This window comes from Manis javanica, chromosome 16 (genome assembly GCF_040802235.1).
Source record: "Manis javanica isolate MJ-LG chromosome 16, MJ_LKY, whole genome shotgun sequence".
Lineage (NCBI taxonomy): Eukaryota > Metazoa > Chordata > Mammalia > Pholidota > Manidae > Manis > Manis javanica.
Window position 1 is genome coordinate 54,435,376 of NC_133171.1, and position 24,002 is coordinate 54,459,377.

Sequence of the window (24,002 nt, forward strand, 5' to 3'; positions counted from 1 at the left end):
TGTGGGTTGTGGCACGGCTGAAACATCACTTGAGGAATAGGGTTATGGCTCCGGTGTTAGGGCAAAGGTAAATACGCCGCAAGCAAGTGTACAATATTACCTTACTGGTAAGTGCAGATCATCAAGATTCTCAGTAACTCAAAATCCTACTGACAAATCCAAGGAGCCAGAGAGGGAGAAGACACAAGATAAGGAGATGCACTTTCATGCAAAGAGAATCAAAACACACTGGTTCCTCTCAAGGATTCATTTTTCAAGACAGAAGAGTTGGATTCATTGTATAATTTTAAATCTAAAAATACTACCAAACATATTTTCACAAGAGAGACTGTTAGTGTCTGATAGTTCTAAGCTTGGACGTGCTAATGGATATTCTTACGATGGGAAAAATGTAGGCAAATATGAGTCACCTCCGCTGCCTTTAGATGCAGGAAGAACACTATTTCTCAGGGACTCTGTATAAGAACAAGTGGCACAAATTCAAGTGGTAATAAATCATCCAAATACTGCTTTTACTTCCAACCCCTACAAGCTTTACTGCCTCCTGCTTAATTTAGAGAAAAGAGAAGAAGGGCAAGAGAATCATGTGAGAAGGACTAATAGCTTCCTCTCTTGGCAATATGGCAGGCAAAACAAAAAACAGAAAAGAAAAACTTGTCTATCCAGTCCTTAACACACATCAATCAAGTAAACAGGTTCCTACACCTTTGCAATATCATAAGGGGCCTATTAATTGACTCCCTGACCAACTGTAGCCTGGCTTAATTATTTCCATTGTTAGCATTAACTTCACTGAAGATACCAAAATGGGCGTTGAGAAAGCAAGTGTATCCCAATTCTTCAGATAACATCACTGATACGCTGCTTACCGTGGTCCAAGATATAAAATACATTGTTCTTCCCGCTGCATTTTCTCCAGGGCTTTGTCAATTCCAATTGGAATGTCATGGTCTTCTCCTTCGCCGACAATGAATACCACATCTCTGCAATCGAACATCTTTCCATCACAGCAGCCTTCCAGGTGGACTGAGGCAGAAGGGATGGAACAGTCAGCAAAGCTGCCTGTCAAGACTGGCTCAGTTAGTGAAGTGATAGAGGAGTATTTACCGTTTTTCATTTTTACAGACATACATGGAATGTCTTGTTGAAGCTTAGTCTACCCAGTCTGAAAATTTAAGAACAATCATATTTATGTTTTAAGTTTAAACTTATAATAACTGATAACTGTATCAAAAAGATAGCTTAGTGGACAATAAAACAAAGCAGAAAATAGGTTTAATATAAACCTACTATATGACAGGGGTTTCACCTATAACATAGGATCTAGATTAGATTATTTAACAGATAATTATCAAAATGCAACAAATTTAGTATCAAGTATGTAATGCCTTAAACATTTATAACTGCATTTGGCTTCAGATCCTTGGATGAAAAATAACTGAATGGCTATTTCCTCAATGACACATAAAGGTTAACAGAATATACAGAAGCTTTTTTTTTAGTCTTAATTTCATTCACAGATGTATCTGAATAAAAGTGGAAAACCTAAAGTCAAAATCATCAATAACTAACCTACTCTACCCCTTGATTCTCTTTGCATGAAAGTAATAAATGTAAAGTGCAAAGGGATGAATAGTCACCACAGCCTCACAAATCAAATTACTTAACCACATCCTCTGAAACATTAGGAGGTCAGTTTCTTGGGGCCTAATTCTTCCCTCAACTCAAACTCACTCAGCTCATTCGCAGGGTAATTTCATATTAGGTATAAGGGGCTTTTATGTTTTTCAAGATAAAACAGGAAAAAACACATAAATATATATATTTTTGATCAGTTAGACTTTTTCCCCCCCTAGGATAAACAATTCTTTGAAACTTCTCAAATTCTTTGAATATTGAGGATATTCATTCATTTCCATTTAGGTCTTACTTAGGACTAAGAAAAATGAGTGGCTTGTATGCATGACAATCATGCCAAGCAAAATAATAATCTGTCTTTCATAAGAAAATTCTTTATTTCTACTTCTCTAATATAATGGCCTAGATTCAAATGTAATGTTTTCCTAAAATCCTGCTTTTCTAAGACTGGTTGCTTTTACTTTAAATTAGTAACTTGATTTAGACAGACTAAAAAGCACTAGTTCTATTATTCTTATTCCATGAGACAATCATACTTTTCTAAATACAAGTTCAGTTCCAACTTACTCTACTTTTGAATGACATGACCTAAAAGGTCCTTTGCATCTCTAAAATTCTATGATTCTATGTCCCAGTAATGTAACTCTTGATATAAGCCAGAAACCAGCTTCAAAGCTAATTCCTATAAGTTAATCATTTGATCACCGTTACCTTTAGCCCAGGCCTGAGAAACTGGACAAACCCTGAAAAGTAAATAGCAATGGTGTAGACACTAGGGGTCAAAATGTTACATGAACATTTATGCTTTGAAACTCTCTACCCTTTTCTAATTCACTTAGATTAATATCATCCTTATTTGTTTCCACTGCAGCCACAGGATGGAGTAAGAAGCTAGGGACAAACTAGAGAAAGCCTGACTCTCAAGTAGGATCTTCCAAACAAAGGCAAGAGCCAGCCTGGTTCTCAGGGTGGAGCTGGCACATAAGAGTTTTGTTCTACATCCCATTCTCATAAATACAGATGTTCCTCTCTGTTACACTCACTTTTGAAATACTCTAGATAATAATAAAACTTACTCAACTTGCAGCACACTGAAAGTTCTTCTGAATTAGAAATATTTTCAAAATAAATTCAACTTTATTATTTTTAGATACATACTAGAGAGGTTCTGCAGGGAGTCTGGGGCTTAAGATATTTTCACTAGAGTAAAAGCTGGTGTTTCTAAGGGAGTTTGGGATCTGAAAAATTTGTGCTCTTAAGTAATTTTAAATCTGCCCAAGAAATCTGATTTAGACTAATGCGATGACACTTTTCATGAACAAACATTTGCTGAGCATATTTTCAGCAAACATATTGTGGAATATCTCAAGTATTGAGACCTATTATGCTAGTAGCTCACCAGTTGGTTGACAGATCTTTTTGTCTAAGGTTTATTGTTAGAAGTACTTTACTCCCAAAACGAGAGTACATTTAGTGGGGGAAGAGACTATCAGTACATTCGCTGTGGTTTTTGGTTGATCAAGTTTGAATGTGTTTTCAAAACAGGAAATTCACAGACTTTGCAAAGGATTCCTGCCTGTGTGTCAGTTTCCTAAGCTGGTTTTCAGCTTGATGCACGAACTTAATATTAAAATTACATTAAAAATTTCAGATTTCTCTTTACATATAACCCATCATATTGAGAAAAAAATATTGGCTATTAATAAACATATTGGTAAAGATAAGTGAAGCAAGCAAGCAGAAAAAAAGTTCAAGTTGAATTATAATGAAGGCACAGTTAAGAAAGCAAAAACCAAAAAACAGAAACATTCATTGCAGCTGGTCTGTTTAAGACAGATAGTAAATGACAGAACCAATGTTTGCAGCCACCTTATAGGAAGATACAAATTTGCAATAACTCTCATACTTACTACCTTACATATAATTTTTTTTTCCTGGTAAATCTAACTCTTCTAAATTGGATCTCAACAAGCACTACCTACATTACCATAAAATCTTAAACTGATAAACTGATATGCACACACATCAGTTTATACGTATACTTAAAGCCACCACTTTTTAATACTGTTATTATCTGGAATGTCAGAGCAAGGGGAGGTATCATAGCCTCAGGTAGTATAAAGTCCATTGACTCCTTACATCTCTATAAGTAGCAAAGGCTATCGCTCTGTTAACTCATTTCTAAACTTGGAACACTGGTGTGACAAGTTCTACAAGACAGCTGACAAAAACTCACACCCCACCTTGGGGCAGAAACGCCTGCTGACTACCACAGTAGGCCATCACGGTGATAGATGCAGTCATGCCTCGCTCCTATAGATCCAGTGTCTTTTTAATAGTCTCAACAATTGCTGCCAAAAAAACTATGGCAGTTCTGGCTGTGGAAGACCTGTGGTTGCTTTTGACCTTGCATCTCTTAGTGCAAATACTCACTTTAATAAATATTTAATAATAACCATCATGACTCACTGGGAGCTTGGCCTCTACGGGCTCAGAAGGTCTGTTGCTAATTCCAACCAGCATGATTTACGGGAAGTAAATCATCTATGACGTGCCCAAAGAGAACAAAAGTACATACAGGATGCTTCTACTTAGGGCTTTTTTGGTAGACAAAGAAATACACAAGTTAAAAAGGGGCAACATTTTCTTTTGACTTAAAAATCTATGCAACTTAAAGTGGGAGAGGTCCTCTAAACCCCATGAAGTCAAACCAAACCAAATCACCAGAGCTTAGCTGCGCAATCTGAGTGTAACCACATCAAGTGAGTCTGGTCTGCTGCAAAACATCACTTAAACTGGAGCTCCGACTTATTGTTCTCTTACTGCCCTAGAGCAATTTTGTTTTGAAGAGCACAGAACACCCCGTTCTGAATGTGGCTGGCACATGAACTCGATGTGCTGACAGCAATTTGTACTCTGATTAAAATAGGGGGGAAAGGAAAGAGAGTTCACTGCAGTAACAAAACTGGAATGCAAGAACCCAAAAACTGTGTAATTTATATTTTAGGAAGCAAAACTGAGAGCCTCTATAACCTAAAAAAAAAGTGCTGTAAACACTCCAACCTAAAGACTTTAGCTCTGGTGTATCTGTTTTTCCCTTTCTAATTATAGCAGTTGGTGTCTGACAGCTTTGCACTCATTCCCCAAACAACTACTGGGTCATGGGGGTCTGAATGGGAGTGTTGTAATGGCATTACTACAAAAGACCAGTCATTTGGCCAGAGAAAACCAGGTTGTGACAGGTTACTCCCACCTGGCAAGGGTTTTCTTTGCTGCCTAATTCATGCCAAATTGGTTTCTTTCTGCCTGCGTCGTCTGCCTAATAGAGCAGAGCCCCCAAAAGACAGTAGGATCTTAATGACCCCGTGAAAAAGCAAATGAGAAAGCAAAGATGGATTTCTAAAATCAGGAGAGACATATTAATCACTGATTAGAAGAGAAACTGTTCCCATCAGGCATGGTGGTCAAATTTCCCCCAAACTCTGTACCATTTTCTACTATTTGAGATGAACAAATAACATGTGAGATTGCTTGTGGAACTGAGGGATAGTGAGAGCAGGCATGGAAGCTGACTACTTGAATAGAAAACCACTTATGCAAATGACTTAGGTATCTTAGTCTAACCCGGACGCATACACACAGCAGTAACTTCTATACCGACACAGGTCTTCACCATTCTATTCTTTATACTGGTGTCCCACTTCAGTCAGACCTGGATTCCAGTCCCATTCTGCACTTAGCAGTTGTGACTTTGGGCAAGGTCTTTTAATTTATCTGAAGCTCAGTTTCTTCATCAATAGACCAGGGAAAATAATACCAGCTAAATCATAATTGCTGGGAGGATTAAATTAGATACAGAATTAAAGTTCTTAGCTCAGTATGAGGCATTTACTCATTCATATGTGGGGTATCTACTATGCGAAAACTGTTACATGTGGATATACAGAGATGAAGTCAAAGGAAGTTAGCTATGATTATTTTCCTGCAATCAGTGGTAAATTATACTAAACATGCTTTAAAACTTGGTATAAGAAACCACTTACTGGCTCCCCAGAGAGAGCTGTCAAGGTATGAATAAAACTCAAGAGTAGGCAACTGCAGTATCTTAAGCTTCTTTTGTACCTCACAGTGCCCAGCACACAGTTTTGGGCCAGAAAGTAAATGTTTATTTAACAATTAACCTGAAAACAGGGCATTAAAGAAAATGGTAATGATTTTCACTCATTTATAGGTATTTTCCTTTCTGAAAAGAGTCAGTACTCCAAATATTTAGTAAATTCCAAGAGCTCTTTAAATTCTTTACTGATAGGATTTTTTGTTTTTAATACTATTCTAAAATAAACAATCCGTTAACTAGATTTTTTTATAACAAAAAGATTTTACTCTACCTGAAGCTTCTTTCAAACCCTTGTGAATGTTGATTTTGACCTCTTCCCAGGAATTATGAATGTTCTTAATAGCATCTAGAATGGTGAATCCTTGGTGAAAAAGGAATCCTTGTGAATGGTGAAAGCCAGAAGCCTTTCAATTTGCTTTGCCCAGATCCATTTGAGGAATCACTTATCTATGGCAAGTATAACCTTACGAAACGTATTTCTTAAATAATAAGACTTTAAGGTAATTACTCCTTAACCTATGGTCAGCAGAATGGATGTTGTGTTAGCAGGCATGAAAACAACATTAATCTTGTTTGTGTCCTTCAGAGCTCTTGGGTGACCAGCTGCATTGTCAATGAGCTTGTCAAGTAGGCTTACAATATTCAGTAAACCATACTGTAACAGATGTGCTGTCATCCAGACTATGTTGTTTGACTTCTCTTTAGCTATGAAAGTCCTAGATGGCCTCTTCTTCCAATTGAAGGCTATTTTGTCTACATTGAAAATCTGTTTAGTCTTCTCCATCAGCACTTGCTGCTTTACCTGGCACTTTGATGTCATAAAGATGGCTTCTTTCCTTAAACCTCATGAACCAACTTTCGCAAGATTTCAACCTTTCTTCTGCAGCTTCCCCACCTCTCTCCTCCTTCACAGAATTCAAGAGTTAGGGCCTTGCTCTAGACTAGGTTTTGGCTTAAGGGAAGTCTGTGGCTGGTTTAATCTTCTATCCAGACCACTCACACTTTCTCCGTATCAGCAATAGGCTGTTTCGGTTCTTATCACTTGTATGTTCACTGGAGTACCACTTTTCATTTCCTTCCAGAACTTTTCCTTTACATTCACAACTTGGCCAACTGTCTGATACAAGAGGCTTAGCTTTTGGCCTATCTTGGCTTTGGATGTGCCCTCCTAAGCTTAATCACTTCTAGCTTTTGATTTACAGTGAAAGATGTGTGCCTCTTCCTTTAAGTTGAATAGTTGGAGCCCATAGTAGGGCTACTAATTGGTCTGATTTCAATACTGTTATGTCAGTACTGAATACATTCACTGGGTGGTTTGGAAGTTCTTCTATGTGCTATTCTTACAAGACTCTAACATTAAATTTTAAACAAATCATTTAAAAGTATATATATTTTTATCAGTGTTAATTAGTAAGTACAATCTCCCCTGGAATAAGAAAATCATTTTAGATAATTTTGCCATCTGTACCACATTTCGTTAAAATGACCAAGAACCTAGCTTCCAGACTATTAAGCTATTATTATTTTTAATATTATAGTCCTACCATTTCATGGATCTTTCAAAATAAATGTACCAACTTCACTGTCATGTTATGGAAATTTCTTTTTTGCTAATGTTTCTTATGCCTACAGTCTTCATTTCTTGGCATTACTTTCTGTGATGTTTAGTATACCCTATAGAATTTTTTTTTCAAAAAGGCTTAAGTTTGCACATTCCAAAAAGTTAATTTTTTGTTCTCAATACTTAAATAATAATTTGGCTAAGTACAGAAGTCTAGGTTCAAAATACTCAGTCGTAGACAATGCTCAAAACATTGTTTTTTAATATATTGTGTCACAAATAAGAAATCTGATGTCAATCTGATTCTCATTCCTTTGCATACAGTGTGTTCCTCTATGGGAGAATTAAAAATTTTCTATTAAACTATGGAATTAAGAAATTTTACCAGGATGTATTTCGATGAAAAAGCTTGCCTTACTCCTGTATGCCATCATCAACTGGCCCTTTCAATCTTACGACTCTTCTATCTTCTTTAGGAAACTTCCTTCTATTAAACATTTGATTTGATGTATATTGTCTATCCTTTATCATCTCTGCCTTCTAATTTTTCTTCCACTTTCATCTGTTTTTATTCCATGTTCTGAGATATCCTTGACTATCACATTAACAATTCAGATTTCTACTTAAAAAAATAAAAATAACTACTATCTATTGAGCACCTACTGTTCACCAGAAAATGAAACCAAAAATCTTATGTTTAAACCTCATGGGTGTGGTTTAAAGAAGAAAGATGATGTGGAGCTCTTATCATCAGACCCATGTGAGAAAAATAGCTTTGGACAGACATCAGGAGATTGGTAAATAAATGTGCATTCACTTCAAAAAAACGTTTGACAATAATCTCTTGGAGTCTTTCTCCGCCAGTACATATAGACCTACTTCATTCATACAGCCCAGAGAAGGATGCCAGGGTACTGAGAACAGATTCTCTTGAGCTGAACTGGGGAGGGGTGCCAGGGACAGCCACGTCTTGCAACTCTGGAGATGGAGGGTGGCAGAGAGACAGCAGGCAGCCGCGGGCCTGGGGCCCTGTCAGGGGAGGCCTCAAAGCCCACTCTCGGGTTGGCACCCCCATGCTGGGCAGAGTGCACCAAGGAGAATATAAAACTGACTCATACAAGGAGTAATGATGAAAATGCAACTTCCAAAAGACTAAGGCAGCAGCGTGGACTAGATTTGATCTCTACCTCCTGGGTCTATATCTCCAATCTTGGACAGTAAGAGCTAGTGCCCAGCGGTGACCTCAAGTCAGAAGAAGCTCCTAACCAAGATCACCAAGAAGGTTGCATCGTTTTTCTGTCCTTGCTAAGATATAAAAGTAGACTCGGTTTTTGAGAGATTTTTTTGTAAGGTTTGAAACACAAAGGATTTTTTTCAAGGTGACCTTTGGCTCATTACAGTGGCATTTGGAAGAACATCTCCAAACTCTATGTTGTGCTCAATTGGCCTTTAAGAGTTACAAATAAATTGGAAGATGCAGAAAAAGTGGGGAAGAAGGTATGCGCTTCACCAAAGGATTGGTTACTTATCTAGACATTCTCTCTTGGTGATTCTCTAAATTGAGAGCATTTCTGGTGCATTTTTAATGGTTTCATTCACTTGAAAGTGAGACATATATTCCATTCATAAAATCTGGCAAAATGTACTTGATTTTGAAATCCTTATAAAGCACACCATGTTAAAGCTGAAAGGGGCATTGAGTCACTCCTGCTCATTTTAAAGCTTCAAGAAATTAAGTGACTTGTCACATCACAAGGCTTTGTCCGTGGTGAGCTGACTCCCAGTTATCTCCCACTACTGTGCATTTTCCTTACAGCCAAGTCCTTCCTGATCATCCCTAGGGAGGACTATCTATTTGGTCCTCAGCTGCTGTCATAGATGCTGTCATTGATCTCCCTTTTGGATTTTTGCCCCTTTTATTATGGAAAAATGTCAAACATAAAGACTATGATATAAAAAACTCCCATGTGCTCCTCACTCTACAAGTATAAAGAATATAAAAACCTCCCATGTGTCCTCACTCTACAATTATTAACATGACTAATTTTCTTTTATCTACACCTGTCTCCAGTTCCCCCTCCCACAGATTTTAAAGCAAATCCAATATTCATGTAATTTCCTCTGTAAATACTCCATGTGTAACATGTAAGAACTCTCTCATACATACATATATATCTACAATACAATGCCCACAACTAATAAAAACTAACAATAATTCCTTAAAAAAAATTCAGATTTCTGGGATTGTCCATTTTGTTTTACAATCCCTCCTCTGAGTTGACAGTCATATTCTTAATTTCCAGAAACTTTCTTATCCTCCCCTTCCTTTTTCAGAGAAGCTGGGGTTTTTTTTTGTTTTTTTAATTTAATTTTATTTTTATTTTGGTATCATTAATCTACAATTACATGAAGAACATTATGTTTACTAGGCTCCCCGCTTCACCATGTCCCCCCCCACATACCCCTTCACAGACACTGTCCATCTGTGTAGTAAGACAGAGAAGCTGGTTTTTTAACTTAGGAATTTAATATCCTGTTAAATATCTCTGAATATACTAAGTGGTATTTTAGAAGTTCTGTTTCTTCTTAGTCTACCTTGGTGCTTCTTTTTCATGGTATTTGCTGATGTTTCTTTGTTGTCTAGTCATATTAGGATTCAGAAAGGTCACGATTGTAGTAGCCTGGCAGTTTTTCTAACCAGTTGGGTGTATTTCCATAGCAGGCCTTTACCCAAAAGGGGTACGCTGACTGTGGAAATCTATGGGTGAAGATTCCACAAATATTATTTGAGCATTTACTATGTGCTGAGCATGATGTGCACAGGAAGTTTGGGGACACCATTTCCCACTGGTAGTGTATGAAAAAGTTTACTTCAGGTGCATAACACATTAGCGTAATTACTAAATAGTTGGCATACTTAACTATGCATATTTTCTTCCTTCAAGTCTGTTTTAAAAGTCCTAAGATACTTTAGATTTTCATTCTCTAGTCCAAGTCCTAACATATGGAATATTCTGAGGCCGATCCCTATTTTATTTTAGAAATCTGGCCTTACTGGCTTTAGCCTGGGAGCAAAAGACAGCCAAACCCTAGAGTAGTAATTTTCAATCCTTGGTGGCAAATCACTCTCCACCTGCTTATCTCTCATGTCAGTGGGATTTGAAGAGGGAAAGGAGGTGAGAGGGAAGGGTACCCCAACAACTTGAATCCTACACATCACTGTTAAAATTTTCACATCTGAAAATACTGCCAATTGTCTGCATTCTTTGCACTCAAATGTGGGTGAAAGCACTGTGAGGCAAGGGGCAAGAGAGCCACATACAGCTAGCATGTTGACGTGCCTATTCCAAGCACTGAAGTTAACAAATCAGATGTGAGACAGGGAACTGGGGGCAGAGGCGCTAATAGCTATGCAGAGCCTTACTGTCAGACAGGATCTTCTAAGAAAGTAAAGCTTAAAAGTAACAATGTAGCCAGTACTGCAATTAAGCTAAAGAACATGACTAAAATATCAGTCATCATAATAGTGTCAATTAGAGTACCTTAGAACACAAGAGTTTTTTCTTTAATGGAAAAAGCACAACATTTAAAAATTATGAGATGGTTATATTAACATATGAAAAAATACACTGGAATAGAATCTAAACATTTATTTGTGAGCATTAGGATCCTTATGGAAAGAGTAAAAATAAAAATTTCTTTGAGGAAGAATAAATCCTGTCAAACTAATAATGTAAATTCTCTCTTCCACATAGAAACAAATTATTTAAGTAGATCACAATTCAGTGAAAGACTTGATTCAGACCATAACTTTACCCTTCAAAAAACAAACAAAAATCCTGGAGAAATAGATTTAGGAAGATTGCTATTAAGAAGATACATAATTAATTTGAAGATAGTTACTAAAGACAAATTGATCTTGGGTTCTAGGTCCAACCTGGTAGAGCCAAAGGGATTTGCTGATGAACTGGATGTAGGATATAAGGTGAAGAGGAGTCAAGGATTTCCTTCCTTAAGTCTATTTAAAGGAAGCAAAACAAATTACATAAACAATATAAAGGGTAAAAAAAAGAAATGAAGTGTTCACCATACAGTAGGCACCTTTCTTCATTAATTGCACAACTGTTGGCTCCGCCCTGCCTCTGACCCACAGATTTGGAGGGAACACGAGGGAATGCTGAAGATCTGAAAGGCCAGCCAGGGGACTCAAGGCATTACAGCACAAGAGAAATGCCGAAAAGGCACTCCTCATATGTATTGAGCAAATGAATTCTGAGTAGGGCATTCAACACATGATCAACACACAATCATTATGTGATCTTGAGTCTAGCCCTAGGGTGTGACCCTCCTCAGGAATACCTAAACTGTGTGAAGGCTGTCACCAGTTGTAGGAACTGTTTTGGCTTTGATCATGCATCAAGAGTTGTAAGAAAAACAATCAAGTCATATGTATTTGTACATTTGATTTCTATATTGATTAATGCATTAATCCCACATTTCCCCCTTTTAAGTAGTGGATATAATAAAAAATATAGCAAGTACAGTTTCTAACAGAAGATCTTTAACATAGTTTACTTCTCCATATTCTGCAGTATGAAATAAAAGTCTACTTTAATTTACGTGATGTGAAAGTAGATTCAGTGCAATTAGAAGGTAATTGCAGGTGATCAGGTTTATGCCTATAGACTGAGTTTTGATCTGAGTTGGGCAAGGGCAGCAAAACAGCCATGGGTGCAGAAGCTTTCTCCCAAAACTGGGGAGGGTGAGGTTCTAAGCCTCACCTCTGTTGGCCCCCAGTTTCTCACCTGGTGGCCCCACTGCGACTGTGCCTGTCTTAGGTTGTTCCTCCTTGAGGAATCTTACCCGTCTCTGGCTAACCAGCCATCTTCTGGGGCTACACAGGGACATGTAAAGTTGGTAAGTGAGAGAGAAGTAGTATTCTTTGAAGAGGTTAGCTTTCTGCCTTTTTGAAAATTTATGCTTCATGGCTACTATGCCCAGCCATGTCTTGAGGTATCTTCATTAGCTGGAAAGGCTTTGATGCACTACAATTTGATGTATGAGACACAAATTCTAGAAAAAGGGTTATATTCAGAAGGGAGAAGAAGTTATAGAAGCAGCAAACAGAAGAAAAATGTGAGAAGATTGATTATTTCTATGAAATAACTTCTTGTAGAATAGCATGCCTGTATAGGTTTTAGCAGACTATTAATTATGTACACACAATAACAGAACAGGAATACAGATACATAACAAAAGCAGACCTACAATTAAAGGACATATCCAATGAAACCAAGAAAACAAGTAACCCAGGCATTTGTGAAACCTTATTAATAATATTACGAATATTGTCTAGTTGATTCTGAATGGTTTGAGAGAAGTCAGACAAACAGCACATTCCTGGAAATTGTTCACATCCCGATTGTTCTTTTAACAGCAGATTGTCTATAGTAGCACGATTCTGAAGCACTGCAACTCGCACTTCTAGCTCTTGATTGAGTTCAGTTAATACAGAAGCAGTCAAATTCATTGTCTTACTACTCGCACAGGACAGCTTAGATACCTCTTTTTGCATTTCACTGACAAGTCCAGGAACTGACAGGATGAATGCCGCTGCAACTGTAACAGACATGGGATCTAAAAGTTTCAAGTGTTTGTCACAATCAGACGGCAGAGATCAGAGAAATCTTTTATGACTATTTCTGGGATAATTTATTAGAGTAGGAAGGATGTATCCCATGCCACATATATCTTGATAAGGGCTTAGGGTGTGGACTTGTACCACCTACCCTGCCCCTATAAGACAGTTGACATAAAGGGCTGGGTTGTTCTGTTTGCTAGGGCTGTTTACAGTGAAGTCACAGGTTATGCTGAGATACCCTTCTTTATTTGCAGAAAACTCAAATATTTCAGGCCAAGCTGTTCCTGGCCTTTTGACCTTTAACTGATCTCACTGAAGATTTCTATATTCCTAGTCTTGTATCTTTACCCTAGAGAATTACTGTGACATTGACTTTGCATAATGCTTAACACAGAGTTTCCACAGGGACTTCTTTGCCCATAGTTACATTGCTCTGACTGTAAATATCCTGCCTTGTTTTTTCCGGAGGCCCTCATCCTACTCTGACTACCCACAAGGTCCCTGGTCTCATTTCCCCCTCTACAGATGGAGACACTAGCTGCTGCTAGGCAATGGGGGCGACGACCGCTCTGGCTGCTTCATGCTGAGAGGGGACGCAGTAAGGGTGCACTTAGGTCTCCATCAGTGGTTGGTCGAGAGGGCCTCGGAAGATTGGCGCTTCTTGGGTTCCATTTCTATTACTATTTGCAGTTTTATGGCTTCTAGGCAAAATAGAACAAATTGTGTTATTAGGTTAAGTAGCAACATCTGGAGTTGGATCAATTTGACAAGATTAAGAATGTATGGCTGAATATGAGAACTAGAAATAGTAAAACTTTAATGGAAATGATAAGAGAAAACTAAAACACCTGGAGAATTCACAGCCAGATATTTTGGGGGAACTAGAATTCTGGATTTAATCTATGTCCCAATGACTGGTACTAGGGTTCAGTATAGACAAGGCTGCATTATTGAAACAACACTTTTCTCTAAAATCACCTTCATTTTTATTAGAAGTATTAGGTAGAGAGAAAGATAAATGTTTCAATTCTGCTTATAAAGATATTGTCATTTACTAAACTTGTCAGTTTAAGAGAAAAATCTTAAAACACTTTATCAGCAACATTTGAAACAAAAAGCCACAAAAATCATCTTCCTTGGTTTACTTAATCCTATGTAACCAATACCTGTTCTGCTGAAATCTAGTTCTTTACTAGTTTAGGAGTAATAAAACAGTGACTATAAAAGACAAAAAGACTTATAAATGACAGTGGTTAAAGATCTGATGAGAGCTTACTATAAGACAGTTGACATAAAGAAATTTTGATATTTCTGTAACACAAAACATATAGTAACAGAGTTTAGCATCATTCCCTTTGACAGTGCTTTCCAGGTAATTAAGCAGGTAATTATATATCAGATAAATAAGGCCAATTAGCCAAATACTTTCTCCAATGAGAAAAAATTCCTCTGACATGTTCCAGGGGCCCTCTGGAAAAATATCAGAGTTAACTAGAGGTAAAAGCACCTTTTTGAATTTGATTTTGGGAAGTTGTCAGAAGAAAGTTTCTTTGGCACTTGCTTAAATAAGATTATAGGTTGCCATGAAGCAATTCTTATCTATTTAACCAGAATGACAACAAAATACCTCAAAGGCAAATACAGAAGGTTACACAATTGTCAGCAAAGTTTAGCTTTTAGTCCTTTTAATATTAAGATCTCATTTTCTTAAATACTCAGACAACTCATTGAGACTTTAAGCATGAGAAACTGCTTTGATAAAACAATTAGAAAACCTTTTGCAATTTTCAACATTAAGAGCAGACTAAGTTTAAGAAAACTTTGTCCTTTTAACTGAAAACAAAATTCTAATTTGCCGTGTACTTGATATCAAGACTCACTTGCTTTAATTTTACATAGCATGACCATATCAATTCTTCCACAAACTTTCCACGACTTCCTTTTTAAATTCAGAGTTTTCCCTCTTTAAATAAACAGCTGTACTTTAGAACTAAGTTACTTTCTTTTATCAAAAGACACATTCTTTAGCATGCAGAAAGAAATGTTTACCTTATTATTTTAAGTAGCTTTAATTAGAACTTAAAACCATTAGGAACTTAAATTTTCAGTGAACACTGAGAAGTAGGCTATTGTAAACTTACACTAGCATTCTTTAGATTGACAAATTTATGAATTTTTCCTGACTTCTTTTTTCTAACAAATATAGGGGAATTCCATGGGCTTGTGGAAAATTCTAATCTATCTAACTGAAGCTGTTCTTGAACTAATGTGTGTAAGGCTGCCAGTTTTTCTTTATTGAGGGGCCACTGATCCACCCAACCAGGTACAGGGATAATGTTTCCCTGTCTGTGAGCCTTTTTGAAATCTCTTAATACATTACTCCAATCAGCTTATCTGAGGGTTCCTTGTGGGGGCAACCAGTAACAAAGTTTTTTAATATATTTATGAGGTTGCGCAAAATCTTTTAGAAATTTTCATTCCTGATGTTTTTAGGAGGGCATAGAGTAATTTTAAGTAACCCTCCAGATTATCTGCTTTAGTTTCATGTCGGCCCATTATAGTGTCCCTGACGTCTTGATCCTGTACCTATATACACTTTCCCGGGAGTCTCACCGGATCGAGGATCTTCAGGAGCTTTCCCGCTCTGAGGTCCCTGTTCAGGCGCCACTTGACGGCTCCCCCCTGCCTCTGACCCGCAGATTTGGAGGAAATGTGACAGAATGCTGAAGATCTGAAAGGCCAGCAAGGGGACTCAAGGCGTTGCAGCACAAGAATAATGCCAAAAAGGCACTCCTCATATTTAGTGAGCAAATGAACTTAAATATCTAAAGATGTCTGAGTAGGGGGTTCAACACATGATCAACACACAATCATTATGTGACCCTGAGTCTAGCCCTAGGGTGTAACCCTCCTCAGGGATACCGAAACCATGTGAGGGCTGTCACCAGTTGTACGGACTCTTTTGGCTTTAATCATTCTGTTTTTGATCATGCTTCAAGAGTTGTAGGAAAAACAATCAAGTCATATGTATTTGTACATTTGATTTCTATATTACTTGATTTATGTATTAATCCCATTATTCCCACAACAACATGTGGAGGTGAAAGATTATCACTCCCAATTTACAGGTGAGAAAACTGGATGCTCAATGTGTAAGTAACTTGCCTAAGTCATAAAAATATTAAGCAGATTCCAAGATTCAAACCTCTACATCTATCACTTCTGAAGCCTGTGGCTGCCCCATTCCGATTCTTCACTGCATCTTTACAAAGTGACAGAAACTTTGTAACTCTTGTGTATCTACAATGGGATAATATAATGAATGATCACTATCTATTGCTCTCCTTCACTGTAAACTGATTTAGATTTAGGGTTTCTACCTGGTTTTGAATTAAAGGGTACTGGTGATATGACAAAAAAAGGCCAACCAGTGAAGACAGAGAAGACTTCAAAAAGATCTTGGTTTCTGGCAGGAACTACTCTTGAGTCAACCTTTTGTCCTCCTCCACATGGCTAGTTTGTTTCAAAGAAGGAAAGCAGGACACCTTAACCTTGACAAGTGAAAATGCAATTACAAAAATTTTCATAAAATTGATTCGTTCTGGAAAACCAAAAAGGGCTTTCAAAAGAAAAAGTAATAATAAACCATTTACTCTGAAATTTCCCAGGGCAGTATCATATAACAAGATGAAAGACAAACTATTAGACACTGCCCTTTGTTAATATATTTGGAAACAGGAAAAACAATACTACATACAGGATTATTCAAATATAGTTTAAAAATTCCATTCATAGTATGTTACCCTTCATGTAAAAAAGAAGGGGGTATAAGAAAACAAACAAACAAACAAACATGTATCTGCTCATTTCTGCCAAAGAAATACAAGAAAAATGAACCAGGAGACTGGTTGCCTGTAGGAGGCAGGCAGGAACAAGGCAGAAATAATGGGGGAATGAGAACAGGTTTAGTAGAGACGAGGGGGACTAACACTTCTGAGTTTATCTTTTTGTATAGTTTAGAATCATGGTAATGTTTCATATGTTCCCCAAAGACAAATAACTGAAGTCAACCAGTGTATGGAGAGAATTCCAAATGGAATGCAAACATAACAAATGAACCTAACTATATTACAAATGAACAACATAACCATATTGGCAGGTATTAGCAAGAAAGAACTAACAAGTTGGAAACAATGTTTTCAATGTATGCTCTAAGGCTAATGACAAAAGAACTATACACAAATATTCCTACTTAGGAAATCTGTTTTTCACAGAGGTATAGGTTAGCAATTCTAAAACTACTTTCTGTATATACTACAACTGAGCAAATAAAAAATATATTATGGATTATGAGAGCCAGGCTTCTCACTGTTGGAGAAAGCAGTTTCAAACAAGCAAAAGGAGAAGGCTAGAACAAACCTGTGATTTTGGGTTGGAATTAGACTTGTCAGTATGTACTCATACTTTTTAATATACATTCAAACTAATACAGAAATACATACAGATGTGTATAAGTGCAGAGTGAGATACAAATATTTCCTGTCTGCTAAGATGTTCTAAAAGCAGTAACATTCCACAGCATGAATATACCTAGCACCCATCTTGGTTTCTAAACATCATTTTCCAATAAAAGGAGTCAGAGCTCCTTAGAGAAATGGCTGATTCTGGGCCTGCGGCAGGGAAATAACAAAATGAGCCTAGAGCATCTTGTGTCAAAAGTACGTGCTTAAAAACAATGGAGGTATCGTTGAAAGGATGCAACAGCCAAGTTGAGGGAACTTACAATGCCCAAATCTGGGACATCTGAATAAAATAAATATGAATAGTAATGAATAATAACCTACAGAATAAATTAAATATCCATGGGCCCATAGCGATATAAACAACTGAATAATAAATGGGAGAAGAGGCCGCTCTTCCTTACAGTAGAATTCCAATTAAATGTACAAGGAACAGTAGAAACAGAAGATCACCATAGGCACATGCTACAGTAATATGGTTGCTGCTAAAATTAGCATGTGAGGGTGTGACATAAAAGAAGATATTTGCAGAGACTCCTACTATTTCCCTCCCAATAAGATAATGAGTAATTACAAAGGGAAAAATAGTTAAGTTTATAGTGGAGAAACATCAGAGATCCTACCTTAACCAAGCAACCCGAAATGTACCTCCTGATAGTGACGAACTGAGAGGAGCACATTTTCACTTAAGTGGAATTTTTCCAAAAGTGAGTAACCTCAATCTAATCTAATGGGAAAACATACAAACCCAAATTGAGGGAAGTTCTACAAACTAACCAGCTAGTTGTGTTCAAAAGTATTAAACTCATAAAAAAACAGACTGATGAATTGTCATAGATTGGAAGAGACTAAAGAGATATGACAACTAAATAGTGTTGGATCCTGAATTTGATTGTAGACCAGAAAAAGGACATCGATGTGGCAGCAGTGAAATTCAAATAGCATCTGTAGCCTAGTTAACAATGTTTATTTTGTTAAATGTACTGATTAATTAAGATATTAACATGAGGGAAAGATGGGTGAAGCATATAAGGGAATTCTCTGCATTAGTTTCACAATTTTTCTGTAAGTTGAAAATTATTTCCAAACAAAAAATTTAAAAAGAAGATTCTTGTTGAAGATACTACTGAAGCAAGATTTTATTTAATTTAACCTACTCTGAAGTTAACTCTATAGTGGTAGTTCTGTGGTATTATCTACAAACAGGAAAAGGTTTTCCTTTTAATTTAGTTAACAAAACCTCCCATTAAAAAATATAAGTCATTGAATCTGATGAGTCACCATGTCATAGGAAAAATTCTACTTCTATATTTGAAAATTTTCATAATAAATATTTTTAAATGTTACAGATAAGCCTTTTATGTGCTTATCAATATACTAGAGATTATTTTCTATCATTCCTATAACTTTCATAAATATTAAGAATTCTAACATGAAATGTTTAGTGCTGGTAGGACCTTAGAAATCATTGTACAGGAAGGAAGCTAAAGCCCAGAGAGGCAAGGTCTAGTTAGAGTCAGCTGAAGCTAGAATCCTATCTCCTGACACTTGGTGCAGGTATTTCTCCAACATTATATATTTGAGCTCTTTCTTTATTTATTCTAAACATGAATGATAATAACCTAAATACTTCAAATGCAACAGTAATACTATTTATAATTGTTTCCAATTTTTAAAAGCAACTAAATTTGAACTAATTTGCCAGATTTATGGGAGTAAAATATGGGTCCAAAGTGGTATACACAACATTAAAGATAAAATTAACCATTTTAGTATACTGTTTCAAATGAAATTTATTTTCATGCTACCATTCTTGTTTAGTGATTTGATTTTTTTCTTAAATGAAGTATTTCTCTGTATTTTCTCACAACTCTTTTTTTTAAAGTACTTGAGCTCAGTAAATGGCATCTTTCAAACATTATCCATGCAAAAGTGTTTTCTGAACACCAGTGTATGTTAAGGTTCTGTAGGTGATGCTGGAAACAAAAAGATGAAGAAAGATTCTAGTCCTCAAACACTCACTTTATACTGGGGAAATGGGCAAATACTGATTACAATATAAACTGACAAGTAGTGTACACAGTGGTATATATACAATGTGCTGTGGGAGGAAGGAAGAGCGAGCAGTTATCCAGTCCTCAGTAGCATCCTTACTCCCAACTTAGCAAATGAAAAAATGGAATAGCTTCAGGTCACCCAATAAATAACAAAGCAGAATTTGAGCCAGAGAGAGGGAAAACAGAATGAACATTATTATCCAATTTTGAACTAATATGATTAACTGTTTATTTTTCTTGATGACAGCCAGTGAGTTAGGTTTGAGTACCCAGAAGGGCTCTGTTCAGTAACTCTAACCTTGGGCAATTTATAGAACTTCTCTGAACTCACTTTTATCACCTGGGGATAATAAATTTTACTTCATAAGATTATTGTGAGAAATAAATGAATAAATATTTAGTAAGGCAATTAATATAGTTGTTGGTACACCAAGGAGTCCATAGACTAAGAATTATGAACAGGATCACCTTTATTCAGTTTTGTGTTTGTAAAGGCTGATACAGTACCTGGCATATACATGTTGAATGAGTATTTACAAAATGAAGTCATTAAATAAATGTAGAATTTCAACTTATTATTGAGATACAATCAATACATTTATTTTTATAAACAGATTTTAACAAAGAAATTTCCATTTCATCCACATAAATGGAACCCAACTTCTAAGGATTAGTTCCTCCTTTACAACAGTACTTACTTTCTACTGTTGCTCCTTCATTTGGGTTTGAATATCCTTCTCCTTTCTGTTTGATTCTTCGGATAATGCCTCCATCTTCAAATAAATCCTCTCCTTTGAAATCAAGGAGCTCAACCTAGAAGGAAAATGGATTTGGCTGAGAAAAGACCAAACAAAGCCAATTTAACATAGTTAAAAGGCAAAGGCAACCAATTCTTTCATTTTACAAAATAAAACTGTTTTATATTTATCTATGTATCTTAGTTATTGGAAAAGTAGGAAAAAAAACCACTGCACTTTTCAATACTTGGAAAGAAACCTCATGTAATGATAATGTCTAGGACTATATCCTGTGCGGCTGCAGTGCAAAGATAGACAAGAAATACTAGGAAAACTGACTTTTGGACAAAAAGCCAGAGCTACGAAGTGCTGGTTCAGAACTATTTTATCTGACTCTAGGGGCCACCACTTTTCCACCCCAGATGCATGGAATTCCCTTAAAATGCAAGAACAAATCCTATCAACTAGGACAATAATCAACCAAAGGTATATTCTACCTACATTTGATATTTCAGGCATTTCCCTCCTTAATTTTTAAATCAGATTTGGCCAAATACATGTACTTAATTCAACACACAATGAATAACATATTATCACCATCTACTGCTTGTAACATTTGCGAACCTTTATAGTTACAACTTGGTTTAGGTATATTTCAAGTTTATCTCCCACACTGCCATCTTGTCTTCTGTCACTTTGGGGTATGTCACATTCACACCACCACTGACCAGAACTTTTATTTCTAAGCCTAGTGTCTTTTGTTTATTTGGATATGACCTTTTTGTGCCAGAAACATGTTTCTAAGAAAGCATTGCCATACACCCCTTGGGTTTGTGGGAAACAATTCAAGAAGCCAGGCTCCAAAATAAATAAGTTGGATCCAATTGTGAATAGCAAGCTTAGCTCCTTGTTCCACTGCCTGTTGCTTCAGAGCCAGTGCTATAGCAGAGCAAACGCTAACTAGGCAACATCACACACATACTTGCCTCAAAAAAGAGAGTTGCATTCGAGGGAATTTTGGGGAGACTGCCAGCTGAGCCATAGGCATATTCTGGTTTGCACAGTAAATGGCAGATCTCTCCTTTCTTCATGGTAGCCACCCCAATATCCCAGGCCTTGATAACTTGACCTACGAAAAAGGAAAAGGTGGTTGAAAGCCATAGGCCATATTAAAAAGATTTATCATAAACAAATGTTCAAACAAATTTCCAGTTTTTTAAATTACATACTCAGGAAGCAGAAGCTAAAAAAGGAGTCAGTAAAAGCTACACACTAAGATATAAATTGTAATTTTTTTTTGAGGGCTAAGAGAGAAGATTCCCTCCTAAGGAAGATGAAAAATAAATGCATTACTCAACTGCTCAAAGATTAAGTCGTTGAAAAGTGGCAATAATATAATTTTTGAAATGTGGCTGGGTTACAGTTGTTGCTTAATTTATAATTTTGACATAATAACAAGTATATGTTTCTAGGCAGAGATGGAACAAAAATAGTATAGAAAGTGGAATTTCTCCTAAGGAAGTTTATTATTTATTTGGGTAGACAAAAAAAACAAATATGAAATGACTGGAAAAGAATATATTGCATAAAAGGGCTGATGAAATAGATGATTTCTTTTCAAAATAGAGAGTAAGAAAAAAAAGGCTTTTTTTTGACAAAATGGTATGTGTTCCATAGAATCACAAGAACTATGGAACTCAGGATTTTTTTTTTTTGCCTACTTCCAGGAAACTAAAAGTTTACTTTACTGCTCAACTGCAGACTATACATACTATACATTGACTTTTATAATTGCAATTTTATCTTAAAATAAGCAGTCTCGAGTCCTTTTGGAAACAATAGAAAACGTAGGTAATTTAAAAGGGTAAAATACAAAATTGGGGTGCTATGTCAACCAAAAACTTAAGTGTTCAAAGTGGTATAAGGTAAACAATGAATCCCGAAGGAAATAAATTTTGAAAACTGTTACCTTGAAATGAGAGCTGGCATAGGATATTAGAATAAGGGGAGCCTTACACTAAGGTATGTAAGTAGGGATGGATAAAAGCATGGGTGACTCGTGACTTCAGCTTAGTCTTTATTAAGTATTACAACTTTCCAAAATATCAGATTCACTTGTTTTAGTTATCTATTTACACATGCCTATTATTAAAACACACACAAGAAAGGTATAAAGTGAATGGTAAAAGGTCATTCATTCCCTCCTCCTAAGAATGTTCACTGTTCTGCTTTTCTTTTGTACCCTTCCAGTGTGTGCTGTTGCTTTTTAAAAACTTAAAACACAAATGACAGCATACTATGCATTCAGCTCTGAACTGCTTTTTTCATTTTAATAGAAAGGATATGCGTTTTAGATGTTAGAAGTGCAACCTGTTTTAACCTCAGACTGCCAGATTTCAAATGCCAGGTTTCTGCCCCTTACTAGTTGTGTTACCTTGTGCAAAGTTATTTAAGCTCTATGTATCTGTTTCCTCATCTGCATATGTAGATAATAATAGTACCTGGAATACAGTTGTTTTAAGAATTATTAAATGTGTTAAATACATGGCACAGTGCGTGGATTGTAATATGTATTTAGTAAAGGACAGCCATCATTATCATCATCATTGTAAGTACAAATGGATCTACCTCATATTCAATGGCTACATAATATTTCAGTCACTCTCCAATTGAGAAACACATTACCAACAGTACTTTTTTATTTTTTCCACAAGTCGGCTGACATCTTTATTGCCTTGGGGGTGTGCTCAGGATCTCTTGGTGGGGCAGGCCCGCTTCCTCTTCACCATCACAGGCTTCTGGCTGCACAGGGTGGCGCTGGCTCTGCAGATGGCAGCCATGCGCAGGTCCGGGCCGTACTTGTTCTTACAGATCATGTGCTGGATACTGCTAAGGGTGGGCTGGGCATTCTTGTTGATGGTAGTCCGCACGTAGGAGTTGGCTGGCTTTCGCTGGCCGGATGTCCACTTCATGACCACCACCACACCCTTGCTGCCTGCCCTCCGCTCCACGCCCACAGTCTTGCTGTGAATCAGCCCGTTTTAGCGGAAGGAGTTGGGGGCCTTTCAGATTGTTAGGTTCAGTGCTGTACATCTGCTTGTTCCTCTTGATCAGGAAGCTGGGGCAGTTCCGCATGACAACAGTACTCTAATAAGGTTATTTATCCGTATGCTTGCCTACTTTGTACAAGTATATTTGGGGCAAATTCCCAGAAGTGCAAAGTGATGTACATTTTCAATTGGATAGATATTGCCCAGCTGCCCTTCCAAAATGGCTGTATCAATGTACATGCCCAAACAAGCTTCTATTGTGAAAACAATTGTCAGAAGAATCATTAGAAGAAATGTAAAGTCTGCTATCAATATGCTGCTTTCCAGCCACTGATGCTTTTCAAAGACTGCTATGGTTTAGTGTGAGCCATTGAGAACATTTTGTTTTTATAATTAAGTCTGTTATTTTAAGACAAATACATACTCCTTCAGGTAATCTATATTCTGGGGGTACTACTGTACATTTGCTCAAGACATTTAGCCAATTGCTGAGGAGCAAAGGTCTGTCTAGGTACTAAGAAAACACAGGTGGCCATTCCCTTCAATCCAAGGTACATGTAATATAGTAAGACTAGTGGAGAAGAAAGATATATGCTCTTTTTTTGTTTAAACAAAGCATGGTAAACACTAAAAAGAGTATAAACAAGGAGCATTTGCCTTCGGGTAGGGGATGGAGCAATC

General features: G+C 36.7%; 1 protein-coding gene and 1 pseudogene across 6 annotated transcripts in view; both read right to left on the minus strand.

Moving 5' to 3' along the window:
• LOC140846898 (peptidyl-prolyl cis-trans isomerase FKBP5-like) overlaps positions 1-24,002 on the minus strand; it is an 89,495-nt gene that overhangs the window by 19,193 nt on the left and 46,300 nt on the right. For 4 of the 6 annotated variants that reach the window (XM_073225096.1, XM_073225091.1, XM_073225092.1 and 1 more), the window contains 3 exons: positions 21,258-21,400; positions 20,233-20,347; positions 870-1,062 (listed from right to left, as the gene is read on the minus strand). In XM_073225096.1, the coding sequence (XP_073081197.1) occupies positions 870-1,062; positions 20,233-20,347; positions 21,258-21,400 (451 nt within the window). The remainder of the gene's footprint in view (positions 1-869; positions 1,063-20,232; positions 20,348-21,257; positions 21,401-24,002) is intronic. The other 2 variants (XM_073225097.1, XM_073225095.1) reach the window with 1 other exon arrangement.
• LOC108388536 (large ribosomal subunit protein eL28-like) lies at positions 21,407-23,561 on the minus strand (annotated as a pseudogene).